Raw genomic sequence first — 19,008 nt, forward strand, 5'->3', positions numbered from 1 at the left:
CAAAGCAACAAAGAGATAATCTTATAAATGCGTTAGAAACACATGCATGAAAGAAAAAAACATTAAAATACATATCTAAGGGTTCATTTTCCTGACATCCTTTTTTTTTAAAAATACATTTTTAATTGTAAAAAATACTGTACAGGGGCTGGGAAGGTGGCTCAGTGGTAGAGCGCTTGCCTTGCATGCATGAGGCCCTGGGTTCGATTCCTCAGCACCACATAAGCAGGGGGAAAAAAAGCCGGAAGTGGCACTGTGGCTCAAGTGGTAGAGTGCTAGCCTTGAGCTGAAGGACAGCGCCCAGGCCCAGAGTTCAGGCCCCACAACAGGATCGTCCTTCCACCCCCAAAAAATACTGTACAGAGGGGTTACAGTTACATGAGTAAGGTAATGAGTACATCTCCTATTGAGCATTGATGCTTCCTTCTTTGTTTTTCCCCTACCATCCCTTCCTTCCCCACTCCCTCCCCAATTAACCTTCCCTACCCCGCCCCCCTCCCCCACTCCCTGCCAAAGTTGTAAAGTTCATTTTCAACAGAGTCTTATTTCTGTTCTCTTTTTTTTTCTTTGGTGGCACTACTGGGGATTGAACTCAGGTCTCTAGTGTTCTGCCACCTGGGCCATGCCCCCAGACCTTCTGCTTTTAGTCTGCTTTACATATAGATAGGGGCTGGCCTTTACCTCCTACTTCCACTTTTCTGTGCAGTTGGAATTATAGACCCCAAATAGTTTGAGTTTTTTGAGAAGCAAATTATTCCTTGAAGCCAGACGCTGGTGGGTCACATCTGTAATCCTAGCTACTCAGGAGGCTAAGATTTGAGGATCTTGGTTTGAAGCCAGACTTCTAATAAACTACCTGAAAGTGGCTGAAAGTGGAAATTTGACACAAGTGGTAGAGCATTAGCCTTGAGCAAAAAAAGTTCTGTGATAGCAAAGAGATCCTGACTTCAAGCCTCAGGATTGGCATGCATGTGAGCATATGCACACACACACACACACACACACACACACACACACACACACTCATTGAATAAACAATTCTTTAAATGTATAAACCTAAAATTAGTGATACTGTTCATCCGGCCAAAAGACACCACTAATATGTTATTACAAGATAGAAAATGGTCACAAAGTAAGATTAAATGACAAAATTCTACTTTTGAGTATTTTATAAGGGATCCCATTCCTGTATCTTAAAGGGATAGTATTTTAACCTATTAATATAGAACAACACTAAACAGAAAATTCTAAGACTATTTCTCAACAAGTCTTCTTTAAGGGGCAGGGAGGCTTCCTCTTACACTCATCCCTAGTGTAATGCTAGTGACTATCAAAACCGCTCTTATGCCACAAAACAGACTAGAGCAAAAGAATGGAATGTAGTTGACCAACTCTAATCTGCCATGGTGGTGCCAGTTAAGGGCCAGAACTACAATTTCTATTCTCTTTACCATCTATTGGCCTAGTTCTGTACCACAGTTGGAGAGCAGAGACTACCACAATGTCAGGGATCTGCACTGGTGGTTTTCCAAAGATGCACCTGGAACTCTAGGGGTTGGAAAGACATGCTTGGCGCCACCCCATTCCTGTTCTATCTGAACACTTATCCAATGACACCCACTCTCAATAACATCAGCCTCTCAAAGGCATCCACAATCATTTCTGGTCATTAAGAAGGTTAAGTATCAACTGAGCCCAGTGGCTTAGGCCTATAATCCTAGCTACTTAAGAGATAGATATCAGGCCAGCCAAGCATAACAGTTCTCACTCCTCCATCTCAACCAAAAGCTGGACAAAGTGGCATGTACCTGTCACCTCCAGTGGCACAAAGAAGTACAAGTAAGAGGATGCAGCCTAGGGCTTTTTGGGCATAAAGCCAGGCCCTACTTTGAAAATAACCAAGGCTAGAGGGGCTAGAGATGTTGCTCAAGTGGCAGAATGCTTGCTTAGCTAACAAGGAGCTTCCTCCACCCCACCCCACCAAAAGAAAGCTAAAGCTAGATGCTGGTGGCATCCTAACTATCTACCCAGGAGGCTGTAATCTGAGGATTAAGGTTCAAAGTCAACCTGGACAGACAATTAATCATCAAAAAGCAAGAATTGAAGACATGGGTCAGGTAAGTGATAAGAGTTCCAGCCTTGAGAGAAAAAGCAAGCAAGAGCACAAGGCTCGGAGATCAAGCCTCAGAAATTGCTTATGTTGGTGGCTCACACCTGTAAGTCTAGCTACTAAGGAGGCTGAGATCTGAGGATCATAGTTCAAAGCCAGCCTGGGCAGGAAAGTCCATGAGACTCTTATCTCCAATAAACCACTAGAAAACTTGGAAGTGGTGCTGTGGCTCAAGTGGTAAAGTGCTAGCTTTGAGCTGAAAAGCTGAGGGACAGCGCCCAGGCCCAGAGTTCAAGCCCCACTACCGACCTCCCCTGCCAAAAAAAAAAGTTGCATACATGTACACACCCACACAAAGTAGCAATCACAGGTATTTTACTTTGCTGTCAACAGTATGCCAAACAATCATACATGCTAATACCTCTCAATAGGATGACTCTCATTCTCATTACCAAGGAGGAAGATCACACTTTTAACTTAGAAAGCAAGTACATGGGGGAAAAAAATCTTCAAAGAGGAAATTCTGGCACTAAAATTTTGAGTAAAATAAAACAAAAACAAAACCCAAGTCCAGATGAATTACAAAGTGTTATAACATAAAACTACTGCAAAGCTGCATCCTGCAGGGAAACTCCAGCCTAAGAGTGCTTAACAGAGTGCCAGTGGACCTCCAGAATTTCACAGATCTTTCTCTATACAAAAGCCACTAATTAAGACTCCCATTACACAATGTGGCAGACAGGCAGTTTGGGGAGAAATGCGTAGACCTTTGTTTGTGTGTGGGTACTGAGCCTTGACCTCAGGACCTGGGCACAATCCTTCAACTTTTTCCGCTCAACACTAACATTCTACCACATGAGCCACAGTTCCACCTCTGGCTTTTTGGTAGTTACCTGGAGGTAAGAATCTCACAGACTTTTCTACCTGGACTGGCTTTGAACCTCACTCCTCAGATCTCACCCTCCTGAGTAGCTAGGATGACAGGCATACAAACTACTGGTGCCCACCCCAGCTGAATTCTAAGCTCTTAGAAACATATTTTGGAAAGTGGGGCTGTGGTTCAAGGGGTAGAGCGCTGGCTTTGAGCTGAAGAGCTGAGGGACAGCACCTAGGCCCAGAGTTCAAGCCCCACAACAGACAAAAAAAAAATGTTTGGAATCCAATTTTTTGAAAGAATGACAACATTGGTAAATTACCTACTGGTTATACTATTTCCCATGGTAAAATACTTCAAGGCATAATCAATCTATCTTTCAACAAGGGTGGGAGTGGGGAAGAGGAAGGGCATTCCCAACACCAAAGGACTTTAGTGACTCCAAGGGGTACATGGGTTGCTTTGGTTAACATACTGTTCTGGTTCAGCCACAACAGCTATGTTCCAACTCACAAGGTAAGTTAATATCACAAAAGCTCAGCAATTGGAAGAATTAATATTGTGGTTACATCACTGGCAGTGAAATCATGTTGGGGGATGTCTTTCTGGAAAAAAAAAAAAGCATGAGAAATCAATTCATATTGAACTCAGTATCAGTCACGCTGAACTTCTGATTTCTCTCAACTGCCCAAGAGCAGAACTGAAGTCACACCGTGAGGACATTCACTGTCTCTTTCATGCACAGTGGTCCTTGCCTGTGACAGAGCGATGGACACCTAATGACACAGCATGAGGGACAGCACAGTGCTCAAGGTCAGAGCAGCTACTGGAATTCCCAATCTAGTACCAGAAACCAAATTAAAATCTGAAGAAAAGCTTCCCTTTGCAGTGGTTTAGTGCTTAGCAATCCAAAAATACTTGAGTAAAATCAAGATTATATTTTAAAGCCTCAACATGAATTAAATTCATGAATTAAATTCAGAACAGAGAAAGGCCTTCTTGATCTACAAGGACTCAGAATGCAGACTTTGAAGAAACTGCTACACAAGGAAACATCCTGAGTACAGGAAGGGGACATTACATCTGGTACATGAACTATGTATGGGTTATGGGGAGAAAGAAGGCCCTTCTTTCATAAATACCTATCAACCATTTCTATTTGTGTCCCCAAGGAGGGTCAGATGTAACAAAACTACAAATGACCCTGTGTAAGAGCCACTTTCTGGTGTGCTCAAGCCAGCTTAGAGCAGATTCTAAAAGAACTACATAGTCTCTGCAGGTGGCCACTAGGAAGCTCAACATTCAATGGTGTAAATAAATATTCTGGGATGTTGATTCAACTTGATAGTTTCGGTTTAAATACTAAAAAACAAACAAAAAAACCCAACTTTCTCCATTTAGATTTATCCACAGCTCACAAGAAGACACCACCAGACAGTGGTGGTTGCCTGTTAAGATTGCCTTCTGTAATCCTATCTGAGTGATCAGGCTGTCTGGGCTCTCTTCCCTATAGTTATAGGGCAAAGGAGGGCCACTGGCCAGACACTGCAGATGGTGCTTACAAATAGGAGCCAGGATACTCATTCTCTCTCATTCTCACTCTCTCTCCTCTCTCTTCAATCTCTCTCTCTCTCACACGTGCACACACATACACGCACACGTGCGCGCACACACACACGCACACATGCACACACACACACACACACACACACACACACACACATACAGTCATTGATATGTACCTCCTTATTTGTATTTGTTTCCTGAGAAATCTGTCAATTCCACTAAGCCACTAGATGAAAATGAAAGCTATTATAAATAAAAACAAAGTGACAGAATGTTGCATTAGGATCCAACATTTCCACAATCTGTGTCTCTTTGGTATACATTGTGACAAGCCTGCATTGTCACATGAACTCAAGGCAGTACCTAACAAACAGCTGCTAGCACAAAGTAGCATGATAATGAGGTGCATGAGAGGAAGCCAGGGTTTCCTACTTCCTTCTCTGATGTGTACTGCCCACCGCCTTTATGTGGCCATGAGCTACAAAGTCAAAACAAGCTGCTTTCATCCATTTCCAGTCTGACTGCTTGCAAAGTGCCAATAAACCAAGGCTGTGAAGTTGGACAGACGTCTGGAAACTAGTATTCGTGAGCCTTTTTTCCTCTTGCCATTATCTGCTTGTTGTAATAGAGTGCAGATGGAAAGCATCAAGTGTAGGGATTATGCCTTTTTGCTTCTGACTCAACACCAGAAGACCTAAGTATTCCACCCAAGGGGCCCCCTATCATTAGCATGTTTATTAGAAGATGGGGCCATGCTAGGAGCATAGACAGACCCCAAGCCACAATGCTTGTGTCGAGAGACATCCCTGACTGTGTAAGGACAGAAGTGCAGCACCTGCTGTCTGGTGTGAGACCTAGACAGGAGCCCTCTGAGACAGGGTGCCCAGTTTCCTGGCTTTTTGGCCATTTCTGGGGTCAGGTGCTTGTTTCCCAAGGCATTGAAGTGAGCACTGAAACCTACCGAGTACTGCAGAGCTTAGTAGTCTGATCCTCAGCATTGAGGTCCTGCCTTTCTGTTTGTGGGCTATGAGACAGCCCATAATTCCTTTCAATTGTCACCTCTTTTTATTAATGAAGCTGGCACCTTATACCCCAAACCAGTTCTTTCCATGTTCCAGAACACAACCATACCACCATACTGGCCCACATCACCCCCCTCACCCTGCCTTCCATCCTACCCCACAGATTCTGAACTCACCACTCTTGAGTGCTCACTCTGTGGTTCTGACCAGCAGAACCCAGGGCACTTGTTCTGCTCTTTGGTTTCTCTGTGCTGCTCCAAGTGAATAGCACTATCTGTGTTTGTAGGTCTTGATTTTCATTCAGAGAATTAAGAGGATCTGACAGTACCATCTAATTTTGAAAAACCAAAAATAACCTTCAAACTAAGTACAGGCAAATGAAGAGAAACCCTGAACTCACTTTAGAGCAAAGATATGACCCTACATCCCTTCTACTGATGAAAAACAACTCCCTACCCTCATAGCTAACTCCATCCATATTATAACAAGAGCTTCTTCCTAGAGACCATTTCAGAGTAAATATAAATTCTAACATTCATTCACATATTAAATAAGGTACTTAAAAAACTGGAAGCTACCATGTTAACTTTAATTTATTTCTAGCCCCAAATCAGATTTTTCACGAGAAGGAAAACATTTAAATTACAAATAAATTCAGATTCAGGTCTCAGACATGATTGCTTTCATCCTAATGACACTAACGGTCTAGCTATGGCTCAAACACTAGAGCAAGGAGAGTCTTCAAAAGCTACCCCTCAGTTTCTAAAATAAAATCTGGGAAAAGCTAACAATTTTAGTTACAAAATTAAGACTTTTGAATGGCCATATGTAAAGTAAAGCAGTAATTCAACCCAGATGTATGGACATCAGTAACACGCCATAAAGGAATTAAGTGAATTGACAAAAAGCAGCTGTCTCTTATCATCTCATTTTGTATAAAAACATCAAACTTTTTACCTAGATTCCAGACACTATTTTGCATAATCACAAATACATAATCATTGTATTTAGACAGTTTCCAGTTTAAATACTTGTGCTTACAACATGTGTCTGTTTCAGTTGTGCCTTGTGAGTCCTCCCTAAAAAACTCCCAAAACATCTCGAGCCAAAGGTGGCAACCCACCAAGGAACACAGGCAAGCACTCGTACCCCTCAATAACAAAGGAACTAAAAACTGCTTTAAAAAAACACTGACCTGGGTACTGGTGGTCTGTAATCCTACCTATCCAGGAAGCTGAGATATGAGGATCCTGATTCAAAACCAGCCAGGGCAGGAAGTCCACCCGAAAACAAGTGGTGCTGTGGCTCAAAGTGGTAGAGCACTAGCCTTGAGCAAAAGAGCTCAGGGACAGTGCCCAGGCCCAGAGTTCAAGCTCCACTACCACCACCACCAACTAAAAAAATAAACAAAAACCACTGTAAGGCTCTTGAACGGAGGAGGGTCTGAGGCATTAAGGACCCAGCACCGAGAGAAAAGCCACATGCCTTTCCCAGCGGCCTGCCAGTGACACTCTCAAGCAATCTCAGCTCTGCAAAAGGCAAGTCTGAGGGAGGCCTTAAGGGACCAGTATGTAAACCATAAATGAGGTATAACTGAGCTATGACCCACCCCCTCCCACCTGGTTGACTTCTTTTGTTGTGGGAAGAAAAGATTAGGAGTAGAGTCACTATTACCACAGTGTGAATATAAGATACAATTTTGTTCTCAAGTGCTCTGTGCTTGTTGCTATGAAGGGCTTTACATTTGTGCAGGTTCCTATAATCCTCCTCCTCTTCCCCTATCCTCTTTTCCCCCATCCCTCCACTGTGGTCATGGCCAGTCTGTTGTCTATCATGCTCCTATACTAAGCAAGGGTTATACATCTCATATATTATATATGCCTATGCTAAGCTTGCTTTACAGAGAAAGCTCAGTCTAGGCTACAAAAAACACTGGGAAAATGCAGGTGGACACCCAAAAGCTGCTTGCTGCTCATACACACTGTGTACTAAATAGCACACAGATTCTCTTAAAGTCAACACACACCTGCACTCATGCTGAGAACTAACCTTCCTCTTAAGTTGGTGAACTGCTTTGACAGGTTTAAGCAAAAATCTAATGTTCCAGTAAAGTAAAAGGTCTAAATTCTCATGTCTACGACACTGTATCTACCCAGAATTTATTTCTGGACTACTATATTCAGAATTTCTCAAGGACCCCAAATCAGACAAATTAATAAGGAAAAAGCCCTCCTTTCTCTTGTTTTCTTTCTTTTTCTTTTCTTTTTTTTTTTTTTGCAGTGCAGAGGTTTGAATCCAGGATTTTGCATATGGTAGGCCAATGCTTTGCCACCTCCCATACACACGTTCATAGATCCACACTCACAGAGAAAAGAAAGCCAGACCCCACCACTTAAACTGCTTATTTTTAGAAGTCTCAAATTGCTTATTAAGTCTCCTATAAAGTTTTTATATTAAAATGAATAGGAAGCAAGCTCTGGCCCAGGAATATAACCATTTTCTATGAGGTGGGGGAAGGGGAGAACAAGGCAATTCAGAGTTGAAAACTGTTAAACTTATTTCAATATAATACACACACACTCCTCTTAGATTGAATTGGCAATTTTTATTTAAGAACATGAACTTCCAACTCATTTTTCTTCCTAAGAAAGGGTGGCAAAGCCCAAGGGAGCCAAGCACTTTGTTCTGGTAAGGGAGTAGTGTGAGGACACAAGTTCACAGCCAGACATCAGTCTCAGACACAGCCTTCACTTCCACACAGTGAGTTGTTTCCTTTCTTTGAAACTGCAGTACAATCCACAGATTCATGCTACCTACTGGCTGGCATTAACTTGGAGCCAAAGTGGCACAGGCTCCCCAAGGGAGCTATAGGCACCACAACACCCCACTCCTGCTTTGTAGACCACTGGGGAGAACAAGAAAGTTAGCCATGGGGCTGGGAAAGTGGCTCAGTGGTAGAGCGCTTGCCTTGCATGCAAGCCCTGGGTTCGATTCCTCAGCACCACATAAGAAAAAAGAAAAAAGCCGGAAGTGGCACTGTGGCTCAAGTGGTAGAGCGCTAGCCTTGAGCTGAAGAGCTGAGGGACAGCGCCCAGGCCCAGAGTTCAGGTCCCACGACCGGACCCAAAAAAAAAAAAAAAAAGAAAGTTAGCCATCACCTCAAAGGTAGCCCTTCCTCAAGGCTCTTTCTGACCAGCCCAGTCTCAGCAAACCACAACTCTACTTAAGAACACATGTTTCTGGTCCAGAAAGGGAATTGAGAAAACCAGGACATCAGGAATACCAAAACTCATTCTAAACAAACACTCAAAAACCTCTGAGGGCCAGGTCTTTTACAAATTGGGGGTTACCCAGTCACCAGGTGGAGTGTTTATGCTGACTTCTTATCCTGGCCCTTACAGTTTGGGAAAAGGAAAAACAGTTCCTCAGAAGAAAGGCTTACAACTTATTCAGAAATTAGTGTGAAAATTTAAGCCAATCTGGTTAAGACTCTAATTTTCCAACTGTAGTAGTTTCATTATCTCCGGAAAAAAGGGGGAAGAAACTATCTTTGAACTTGATTTTGTTTAGTCACTGGACATGTTTAGTGTCGCATCAACCAGAAGAACCCACGGCTGATTCATTTCTCGTTTTGAAAAAGATTCACAGACCTTTGGACTTTAGGGAAAAGTAATTCTATACCTCATGCATTGAAACCATTCTCTCTATCCAAATATACATTTTTCTGAACTCAAGTTACATTTCTGCCAATCAGATGGGCTGACTATAGCAGATAGCCTCAATTCAGCCCCATGCCAAGCAGAGTTGGAATGGACAGGGCATTCTAGATGTCCCTCATTGTCCAAAGGCTTCCCAGGAAGCCAAGGTTCCTTTCAGGGTAAGGCTTGGGTTAACCGGCATGGTAGGACTGAGTTAGACTTCCCATTCCTGCTCCTACCAATCATTTCCAGAAAAGATTTTGTTTTTTAGTTCTTTGCTCTGGTACCAGAGTAACCAGGAGAGTAACTTGCAGTGGCATTTCTGCATGAATACTTTTCCCTGCAGGTGTCCTACGTTCCTAGGATGGCATGTCCTTCCCATAGAGAATAATGGGGAATACTGGCCATCTGTACAACCTGTCACAGCTGCCAAGCTCACTGAGATAAGAAGTGACTGAGTTTTGAAACCAGCTTGTTTTAGAATTCCTACAAGCTTTACTGATGAGCACAAGCGCCCCCAATTCAATGCATGGGGAACTGCAGCTCAGGAGAACAAACAGATCAACCAAGATTCTGGGGGTGGGCAGAAAGACATAAAGCATCTCAGGCAAACCAGCTCTAAAAGGATACACAGTCCATAGAGAGTGGAAGCTAAGAAGTACAGCTAACGGGGTCCCATCTGATGGAGATACTCCACTTCGCTACAGTAAAAAGGCAGACCTACAAATTAGGAGACTAGTGTTCATCTGGAATACATCTAGTGGTAGCCTAAAAGTGATGTTGTCTGCATGAAATCTTCATCAACAGAAAGAGCACAATAGTTAATACTGCATCACATGAATGAGACACACAACGCATGCTGAGTAACAGGCTCTGGGACATGAAGTCAGCTTTTTAGTAGCTATTTATTAAGACATGTTTTGATGGTTTTACAGGTGGAGAAAGGCACACAGAAAAGACCACCTACATCTGAGCACAATAATATGTGCTTTTCATAGTTTGACATTTTTTCCTCATCTTTTTGTTTTGCCTGTTACATTCATTTTTAATCTCATACTTGCTATCATCAACAATTCTGTAACCTTCCTTAACATTATGCCATTTCATGCCATTGTTAATAATACTGTGAAAAAGTGCACAATAATTAGGAGATTCATCTATCCATCCCAGTAGGCTATGGATTTTTCTGGCTGGTATAAATAAGGCTGTGATGATTCCCAGACCTTGTACAAATGTTCTGCTAGCATTTCTTGAGAGATGGTGTCAGGTCCTTTGCCTTGTGCTACAGAGATCTGAGGGAATGCAGATGGCACAGAGTGTAAGGAGCAGGCATAAGCCTAGAAGGTCTCTAGGGACCCACGTTAGGCTATCAACAGAGTTCTGGGACGTGCAGATAGGAGGAAGGCAGTTGTAGGTCATAAGCCCAGCAGGGATCTCCACCGCTGACCAAGCAGAAATGACTGACCAGGTGGAACTGGCTAGAAATATCGCCATCTAAGGAACACATGTCATTGAGGATGGTCTAATACAGAAAGAATGAAGACTACTTATTCAGAAGCAGGGACAGGTCAGAGTCCATGAGGAGTGCTGTCCCAGCATAGGCTGGATGACTACAGGCCTGGGTATAAGGAAACTTGGGCACAAGGTAAGAGCTGTCATTTAATGGGTTTAAAGCAGGGCAAGCAGCAAATGTATTATGCTGCCCAGTATCCAACCATACAAGCTGATGGATAGATACTCTCAAATTCAAACCTCCTAAATGCAAAACAAGACAAGTCAATAGATGGGTAACTTTTTCTTCCTGTCTTACAACCCAATCATATAAATGTACAGAACTTGTGATTTCTTTAATATGAAGTTTTCTAAGAAACGTAAATATCAGGGGCTGGGAAGGCGACTCAGTGGTAGAGTGCTTGCCTCGTATGCATGAGGCCTTGGGTTCGATTCCTTAGCACCACATAAGCAGAAAAGGCCAGAAGTGATGCTGTGGCTCAAGTAGAAGAGCGCTAGCCTTGAGCTGAAGAGCTCAGGGATAGCACCCAGGCCTAGAATTCAAGCCCCATGGACAACCAAAAAAAAAAAAGAAACGTAAATATCAGATTTGAGTTTCCCACACATTGCAGGGTAAATCCGAAGGGCATCCCTCCAGTTACAGTGGGGAATAACAATAGATATTGTGGTGATTCTAGAAAAAGCAGCCTGGATTATATGGCTCTATCTTTTAGCATTATAAACCTATTAACTCCATGGAGAATAAAATAAAGGATGAAGGCTCTATGACATTTCTAACATCCTGAAGTCTTTTCATCCAAAGCCCCAAAATCTCATTATGGCCTGAATGTTTACCACCACCCCCAATCCTTGTGAAAACAGAAAAAAAAATCCGTGGAATGGGAAGCTTATTTTAAAGAAAACTTGTAAGCTTCTGAGAGACAAAGGAAAAAAGACGAGTTTCAGAAATGAGCTGTCACAAGAAATCCTACATGCAATCCTATATGCAAATACTCTCACTAAATAGTAGCACTATATATAATGAATTGAACAGCTTCCCAAGTAGGTCTTACCTCAGGTCTGGAAATCAATGTAATGTAACTGTCAATAGGCTAATACATAAAGTTATATAATCATATCTAAAGATACTGAATAAACATATTATAAACACTCATTTTGTTCATACTTAAAAATTCAATTAAGGGCGGGGCGCTGGTGGCTCACGCCTGTAATCCTAGCTACTCAGGAGGCTGAGATCTGAGGATCTTCAAAGCCAGCCCGGGCAGGAAAGACCGTGAGACTCCTATCTCCAATAAACCACCAGAAAACCGGAAGTGGCGCTGTAGCTCAAGTGGTAGAGCGCTCGCCTTGAGCTGAAGAGCTGAGGGACAGAGCGCAGGCCCAGAGTTCAAGCCCCACGGCCGACCGAAGAAAAAAAATTCAATTAAGGTTAAATGCTGGTAGCTCCAACCTATAATCCTAGCTACTCAAGAGGCTGAGATCTGATTATCATGGTTCAAAGTCCACGAGACTTTTATCTTCAATTAACTACAAAAAGCCAGAAGTAGAGTTATGGCTCAAGGGCTAACCTTGAGCTTGAAAGCTCAGGACAGTGCCCAGGTCCAGAGTTCAAGCCTCAGGACCAGCAAAACAAACAAACAAAAAACCCCTCAATAATCTATGAATAAAAAGCTCATCATTTTAAAGAGCATCTGCAAAACATTTACAGGTATTTAGTCGTTAAAGAATTTTTCCCCCTGAAACTGCTTTTACCACTTCTATTTAATGTAAGTAGTAGGAGGTCTTCTAGTTTTGCAATAGGGTAAGAAAAGGAAATAATCTGGAAAAAAGTGGTTCACATCTGTAGTGATAGCTCTGTAGTACAGAGATCTGGGGAATCATGGTTCAAGCAAGGCCAGCCCAGGCACCAAAATTGGTGAGACTCCTTCTTGACCAATAACTGGTGCAGTGGTATACTCTTGTCAGTCTAAGCTATGGGGAAACACAATGGCTGGGACCAGTGGAGCTCAGTCCAGGCCAGCCTGGGCATAAAGCCAGACCCAATCTTGAAACTAAACAACACAAATGGTATGGCTCTAGTAGCAGACCATCTATCTAACACGTATAGGGCTCTGAGTTCAAATTCCAGGACTGCCCGCTCCAAAAAAGGTATTAAAATACTTGCAGATGAAAGTATTTTTTAAAGTCCCTATTTGCAGATTATATGACTATTGGAAGTGGCACTGTGACTCAAGTGGTAGAGTGCTAGCCTTGAACTGAAGTGCTGAGGGACAGCGCCCAGGCCCAGAGTTCAGGCCCCACAACTGACCAAAAAAAAAAAAAAAAATTATGTGACTATCTACATAGAGTCCCCACACTCCCTAAAAAATAACAAAATTTTTGCGAAGCTACAAGGAGACAAGACCAATGCACAAAAACCAATGGTTTCTATGTACTGAAAGTAAACACATGAAAACTGAAATTAAAATACAATTAACTGCTTCCAAGAAAATAAAATAACAAGTTTATTAAAGCTAATCCAAGAAAACCAAAATGTTTGCTGAGAAATGCTCAGCCAATTCTCCCTCACATTATTAGATAATCTAACAATCCCACTTCTGGGTGTATATCCAAAAGAATTGAAAGCAGGACTCAAAAACTTATTTGTACACAATGTTCATTATAGTACAACTTGCAACAGTTAAGAGGTGGAAGCAGCCCTTTGTCCATTGGAGACAAATAACAAAATGTGCTACAAACATACATTAAAAGGGGGGGAATGCATATCACAGTATGGGTAAACCTTGAGGACACTTCACTAAGTGAAAAATGCCCAGTCACAGAATGGATAAGCACTGTATGAGTTCACCTACAGAAGGTATTTTAAAGTTGTCAAAATTACAGAGGCAGAGGCTGGAGGAAGGGGAAAATAAGTTTCAGTTTTACAAGATTAAAAAGCTCTTGGTTGACCTACAACAATGTGAATATATTTAAAAACACTGAATTGTACATTTAGAAATGGTTAAGAAGGCAAATTTTATGTTAGCTGCCTTATTTACTGCCAATATTGTCAAAATATTATCCTAATATGGAATCTGGATAAAAATAATTGATACTCTTCTTTTCTTTTTGGTGCTGGTTCTTGGGCTGGATCCTATGGCCTAAGACTCTCCTTGAGCTATTTTGCTCAAGGATAGAGCTCTACCACTTGAGCCGCACTTCTATCATTTTTGGTAGTTAGTTAAAGATAAAGTCTATCTCACAGACTTTTCTGTCCAGGCTGGCACAGAACCAAGATTACAGGCATGAGCCACTGGTGCCCAGCTCCACTTTCTTTGATCACAATACATCTTCAAAATACAGTGTGTGGACACTGATACCACATCTGGATTTGAACTAATCCTAGGCTCAATTTACAGGCAGTTTCCCCACACCTAATTCCTACAGTGACATATCTTACAGCTGGAACCTAATACTCAGAAATATATGAGACATACCTTACAGCTAGAACCTAATACTCAGAAAGATATGAGAAGTCAAGAATCAAGTCCTCTACGTGCTACCTGGCTTTGTTGAAGTTCTATTTTCCCTCAGTTAAAAATTCTTTTGAAAGGCAGTTCTGGGGATGTAGCTCCTGCCTAACTGTGCAAAGGGCCTTGGGTCAAAAACACAGCAAAAACAAAACAAAATACCTGTGGAAAAGCTAATCTGTAGAGCTCTATTGACTTTCGAATCTTCTGTTCTTCTTTTCTTCAATCAAGCACCTCACTGGGGTCTGCATGACCCCCTGCCTCCCACAGGAAGCTCTTAATATAAAGGAGGGGACAATTACCAGCTGCTGCAGAAATACTCACAGGATGTTGAAGGGTATAAAGAACAATTAACTCCCATCTGTGAGTTCTACCACACTGTGAGGGAATAGGTTTAAGTAACACAACCTGCTGGTTGTGGATACTCATACATACTCCTAATTCTCTTTTTCTTTCTTTTGCTTTTTTTGTTAGTGCTGAAAATGGGAATTGAGCCATAGCTCCACTCTGGCTTTTGGCTGGTTAACTTGCTTTAAGAGCCGCACACTCAGATCTCAGCCTCCTGAGTAGCTAGGATTACAGGTGCAACCAGCTTCCTTTCTTATTTCTAATTGCACTGACTATACTTCAGAGTAAGAATGTATATAGGATTTAATATGTAATTTGCATGAAAAATGTATAAGGCATAAAAACACTCATGGGAAAAGGAATTCACGGAACCAACAACATACCTTATAGCTGCAAGGTTTTATTAAAATAATCATTACTCAAGTTAATCCTCCCAGAGCATATGCAAGCTAAAATGGTACAAAAGTATGTCTTTATGTTCCTACAATAAAGATAATATTCTTTCAACCTTTCTTCAGAAAAATCAGATATATAGAGTATAATACCTAACTGCTAAGCATCCTGACAAGCCTTCACTTCCCCATCAGAATAAAGATACAAGGACAAAACTTCAAGGCTCACTGTTCACTACCCAAGTAACTGAGCAGAAAGCTATTTTGTGGTTGAAGGAGCCCCTGGCTAAGCAGAACCTTTTTGTGACCTCACATTTGTGTTCCAACAGGGCAAGTCAATCAAAGACTTCTTAGTGACAAATTCATTTTGTAATAACTATCAAAAGCAACATTAAAGATCCTAATGGAGATGGCTGAATAAGGAATAGAACATTGATCAACTTAGAATTGTGGTCTTCAGGCACTTAGCTAAGACTCTGAGGATAGCCAGGAAAAGTAGTTACTTAGTGACTACAAAAATTATACATTTAAATCGTCAAGTTAATAACCTTGCATTTGACAGTCTTCTCATGGTCTGAATCTCTCCCAAACAAATGTCTAAAACCTCAGTGAAGAAAACTTACCTTAGTATGTTAACTTCAGACAAATTCATTAAAACTCATCATTTCATTCCATGTATTCAACTCTAAGTTATCACATTAGTCTATGGAAGTGAACAGGGTAATGACTCAGGATTCAATACTTTACTTAGCAGGTACAACTAATAACTTTAATAATGTAGATTGTGATCTTGAAAGCTCTGAATCTGCATCTCATCTCAACTAACGGTGCTTACATTATTAATAAATTGCTAAATAATATATTCATATCAGCATTCATATCTGTTTATTAGAAAATGCACTAATATAGCCAGTGTTCCCGGCTACCAAGAAAGGAAAAATAATTTCCATGCATTAGGCTCCTACCTCCAGAGACTATTCCATAGGCCAGCAGTGTGAACCTATAATAGCTTTCAAGGGGGTCCTTAAAATATACAGGTTTTAAATATACATACCATAAAGCTCTGTTAACTTGGCAAGAATATGGTAGGTTCACATCTACAGTGGCCAATTTCATGGGAAGCACCAAGAACTTGTAAGGCTAAAATGAGTTTGGGAGTAGCAGCACAGGCTGTAACTAAAGTAACAGTAATAATAAAATTTGCAGCTTCTTTCTATAAGGAGGAGCCCTACTTACATCTCCCAGTACAAGGCAGATGTATAGCCAATGTATATAGCTCATTGGTATTTGTCGTTTTTGCTTGCGGTTTTCCAGGAGAATCCAACCTGACAAGGAACAACCCCTATAAAGTTCTTTCCATCTCTGTAACATGGGAATCAGTCTTCCTGATTTATTTCACAGAAGTTGGTGACGGCACAGATCTGTAGGTCCCACATTTACTAACAGATTTATCACTGTACTCTAGAATTCAGGTGCTTAGGTTGATGACTTTGGTTTTAGTGAACCTACAGCATACTAGATATGATCTAAATCTTGGAATTTAAACTAGATTTCCTAATTGATAACACAGCTAATCTCCTTCCATCTTGTGTGTATAGGGTAGGCTAATCTGGACAAATGCCAAAGGTGACTGGTGAATGATCAAAACATGAGTCCTTTCTATTAGCAGCACAGTTGAACCAACACAGACCCATTCTATTGCCAGGGTTACCAGAAATGTACATACTCAGGGGTCACAAGCCAGAGTCCCAGATTGTAATCAAACCTGCAGATGTTTCAATCTGGCCTATCTAATGTTTAGAGATCTAAATTAGTTGTCAATGCTTAAATGTCCAGATATATGCCCTCAAAAATCTGCATTCCTGGACTATCTTGTAATAAAGAAATGCCTACAATCTCAGACCACATGCCCTCTGGCCACAATCAAGAACAAATGCTCTCCAAATTGCCCACAACCCCTACTAGGTTCCTTTCCCAGGGAGTAAGCTCCCTCAATGATTTTACTGTGCACATATCTGGGTATTCAAATTTGCCATTGCTAGTTCAGTTCCAATACTAACTTTAATCTCTGAAATAAAAAACTACAATCTGATCTCATCAGTATTATATCCAAACTTTCTGAGTGGTGAAACTCTAAGGGAAATGTAGGTAAGAGCAAAACCAGTTCCTACTGCTTGTAGGAACTATTCCATTTTCCAAATGTCATCTCTACAAATAATTAACTTGTTCCATCTCTTTCTTCACACTCCCAGTTACATTACTAAGCTGTTTTCTGTAACTGTCCAGTCCCTTTCAAACACAATGCTGTTAACATGTAACACATAGAGGTTAATACAATTTGCCGTGAGAATATGCTTCACCTTGAAGGCCAGAGATTCAAGCTGATGCTGGATAGTGATGCCATCTATACACTTCATGACTTTAAAAACAAACAATAAAAAACACCAAAAGCTTGAAAAAAAATTTTTGAACACATTCTCCATTCCATAATGGAGCATAAATCACTGGAAGGATTGTAAAAGAAGGCTCTAAATGTTCCACACCGCCCTGAAACGTTCATGCATGTGCAGAGGCTACTGCTTACCCATTGCGCTGAGATAATGGTTGAAGGCCTGGCAGGGAGGACTTGGGGTTTGTGTTGATTTGTCACAACTCATGGGTGCCGGGCTCCTGTCTGTGTCAAAAGAGAAATACCCACTGGAGGATCGAGACAGCAGGGAAGATCTTCTCACAAAGATGAAAAGCGGGGATCTGGTAGCAAAAGGGCCAGGGCTGGCCGGTGGGGCCAGCGGGCCCTGAGGGCTGCCTTGGGGGCAGCGGTCCCCTTCGCCTTCGGGACTGCCTTCGGGATTACCTTGCTGCTCTGTCTGTAGGGAGGTAGGGGCCCCAGGCCTGAGCTGGGGAGGCCTCTCAGCAGGCTGCAACTGTCCACCTTCTCGGTCACACTCAGAACTTACATCGGAAGGTTGCTTTGCCATTTGGTCTTTTTTTCTGGAGGTAAAAGAAAAAGAAAAACTCTGTTTTATGTTCAGCAAAATAAACTTCGACCTATTCACTAAAAAGTGGAGGGAATCCCACATACTTTGTTAACAATCGCTCGAATATAAAAGCAAAAGTATGGAGAGATGGAACTAAACTTGGGACCACCAGAGAAAATAAGAGTTAAGAACGTCAATTATTTTGCAGGGCTAAGGGTCTCCCGTGCACAAACATGCACACAAGGTTGCAGAGAAGCAGCCTGCTTGAAAAGTCTATTTGAATGTTCTTTTGCTCAGGACAGACTTGAATCAAATCCGAAATTCCCAGCGGGCTCTGATTTCCCGGGATCAGACTCTGCGCTGGAGTACAGCGCCGGGCGCAGATGCGGCGACTGCCTGCAGCTGGCCCCGTTCCCCGCTTCGGCCCCATTGTTTGCCGAAAATGCTGAGGGCAGCAAGTCTGGGGAAGGTTTGGCAGCGGCCGTCAGTCGTAGTAAGTGCGTCACAATAGAGTTTGTAACTCAGCGAGCGCAGCTCCGCCCGGTTCGGGCGCTTCTCCGCCCGCGGTGCCTCCCGCTCCCGCGCGCCGCACCGAACCCGACACAACTTCTCCAAGATGCAGCCTGTACTGTTAGATGCACACTCCTAAATCGGGGACCCCCCCTCCCGGAACCGCCCTCCGACACCCCCGGCGAAGTCCACAGATAGTTCTGCACGCACGGCGACACCGGTTCCTCACCGCGCGATTCTCTAACTAGAGACAACCCCCCTCCGCCCCCACCGCGCCGTCCCTCCCTTCGCCAGGCAATCACACCGAAACTCACGTCCGCCCCTTCCCTTCCGTGCGTTGCGTCCGGGCCCGGGCCCCGCGGCGACCGACCCGCGTTCTGCGCCGACCCGGCGCCCCCAGACCGTCACCACTCAGGCAGCGTGGGACACAAGGCGCAGCACCAGGCTTCAGAGCCCTCCGGGCAGCGCTGGGTGCACGCCTTCCCGCCC

The 19,008-nt window shown here is 42.6% G+C and overlaps 1 protein-coding gene across 4 annotated transcripts in view; it reads right to left on the reverse strand.

The window, feature by feature from the left end:
• The window catches only part of Bcl2l11 (BCL2-like 11 (apoptosis facilitator)), a 40,697-nt gene that overhangs the window by 20,004 nt on the left and 1,685 nt on the right, over window positions 1-19,008 (reverse strand). For 2 of the 4 annotated variants that reach the window (XM_013019845.1, XM_013019847.1), the window contains exon 2: window positions 17,616-18,022. In XM_013019845.1, coding sequence (XP_012875299.1) covers window positions 17,616-18,009 — 394 coding nt within the window. In that variant the 5' untranslated portion in view covers window positions 18,010-18,022. Of the gene's footprint in view, window positions 1-17,615; window positions 18,023-18,829; window positions 18,872-19,008 lie in introns of those variants that run through there. The other 2 variants (XM_013019848.1, XM_013019846.1) reach the window with 2 other exon arrangements.

Source organism: Dipodomys ordii, unplaced genomic scaffold (assembly GCF_000151885.1).
Source record: "Dipodomys ordii isolate 6190 unplaced genomic scaffold, Dord_2.0 Scaffold47, whole genome shotgun sequence".
Lineage (NCBI taxonomy): Eukaryota > Metazoa > Chordata > Mammalia > Rodentia > Heteromyidae > Dipodomys > Dipodomys ordii.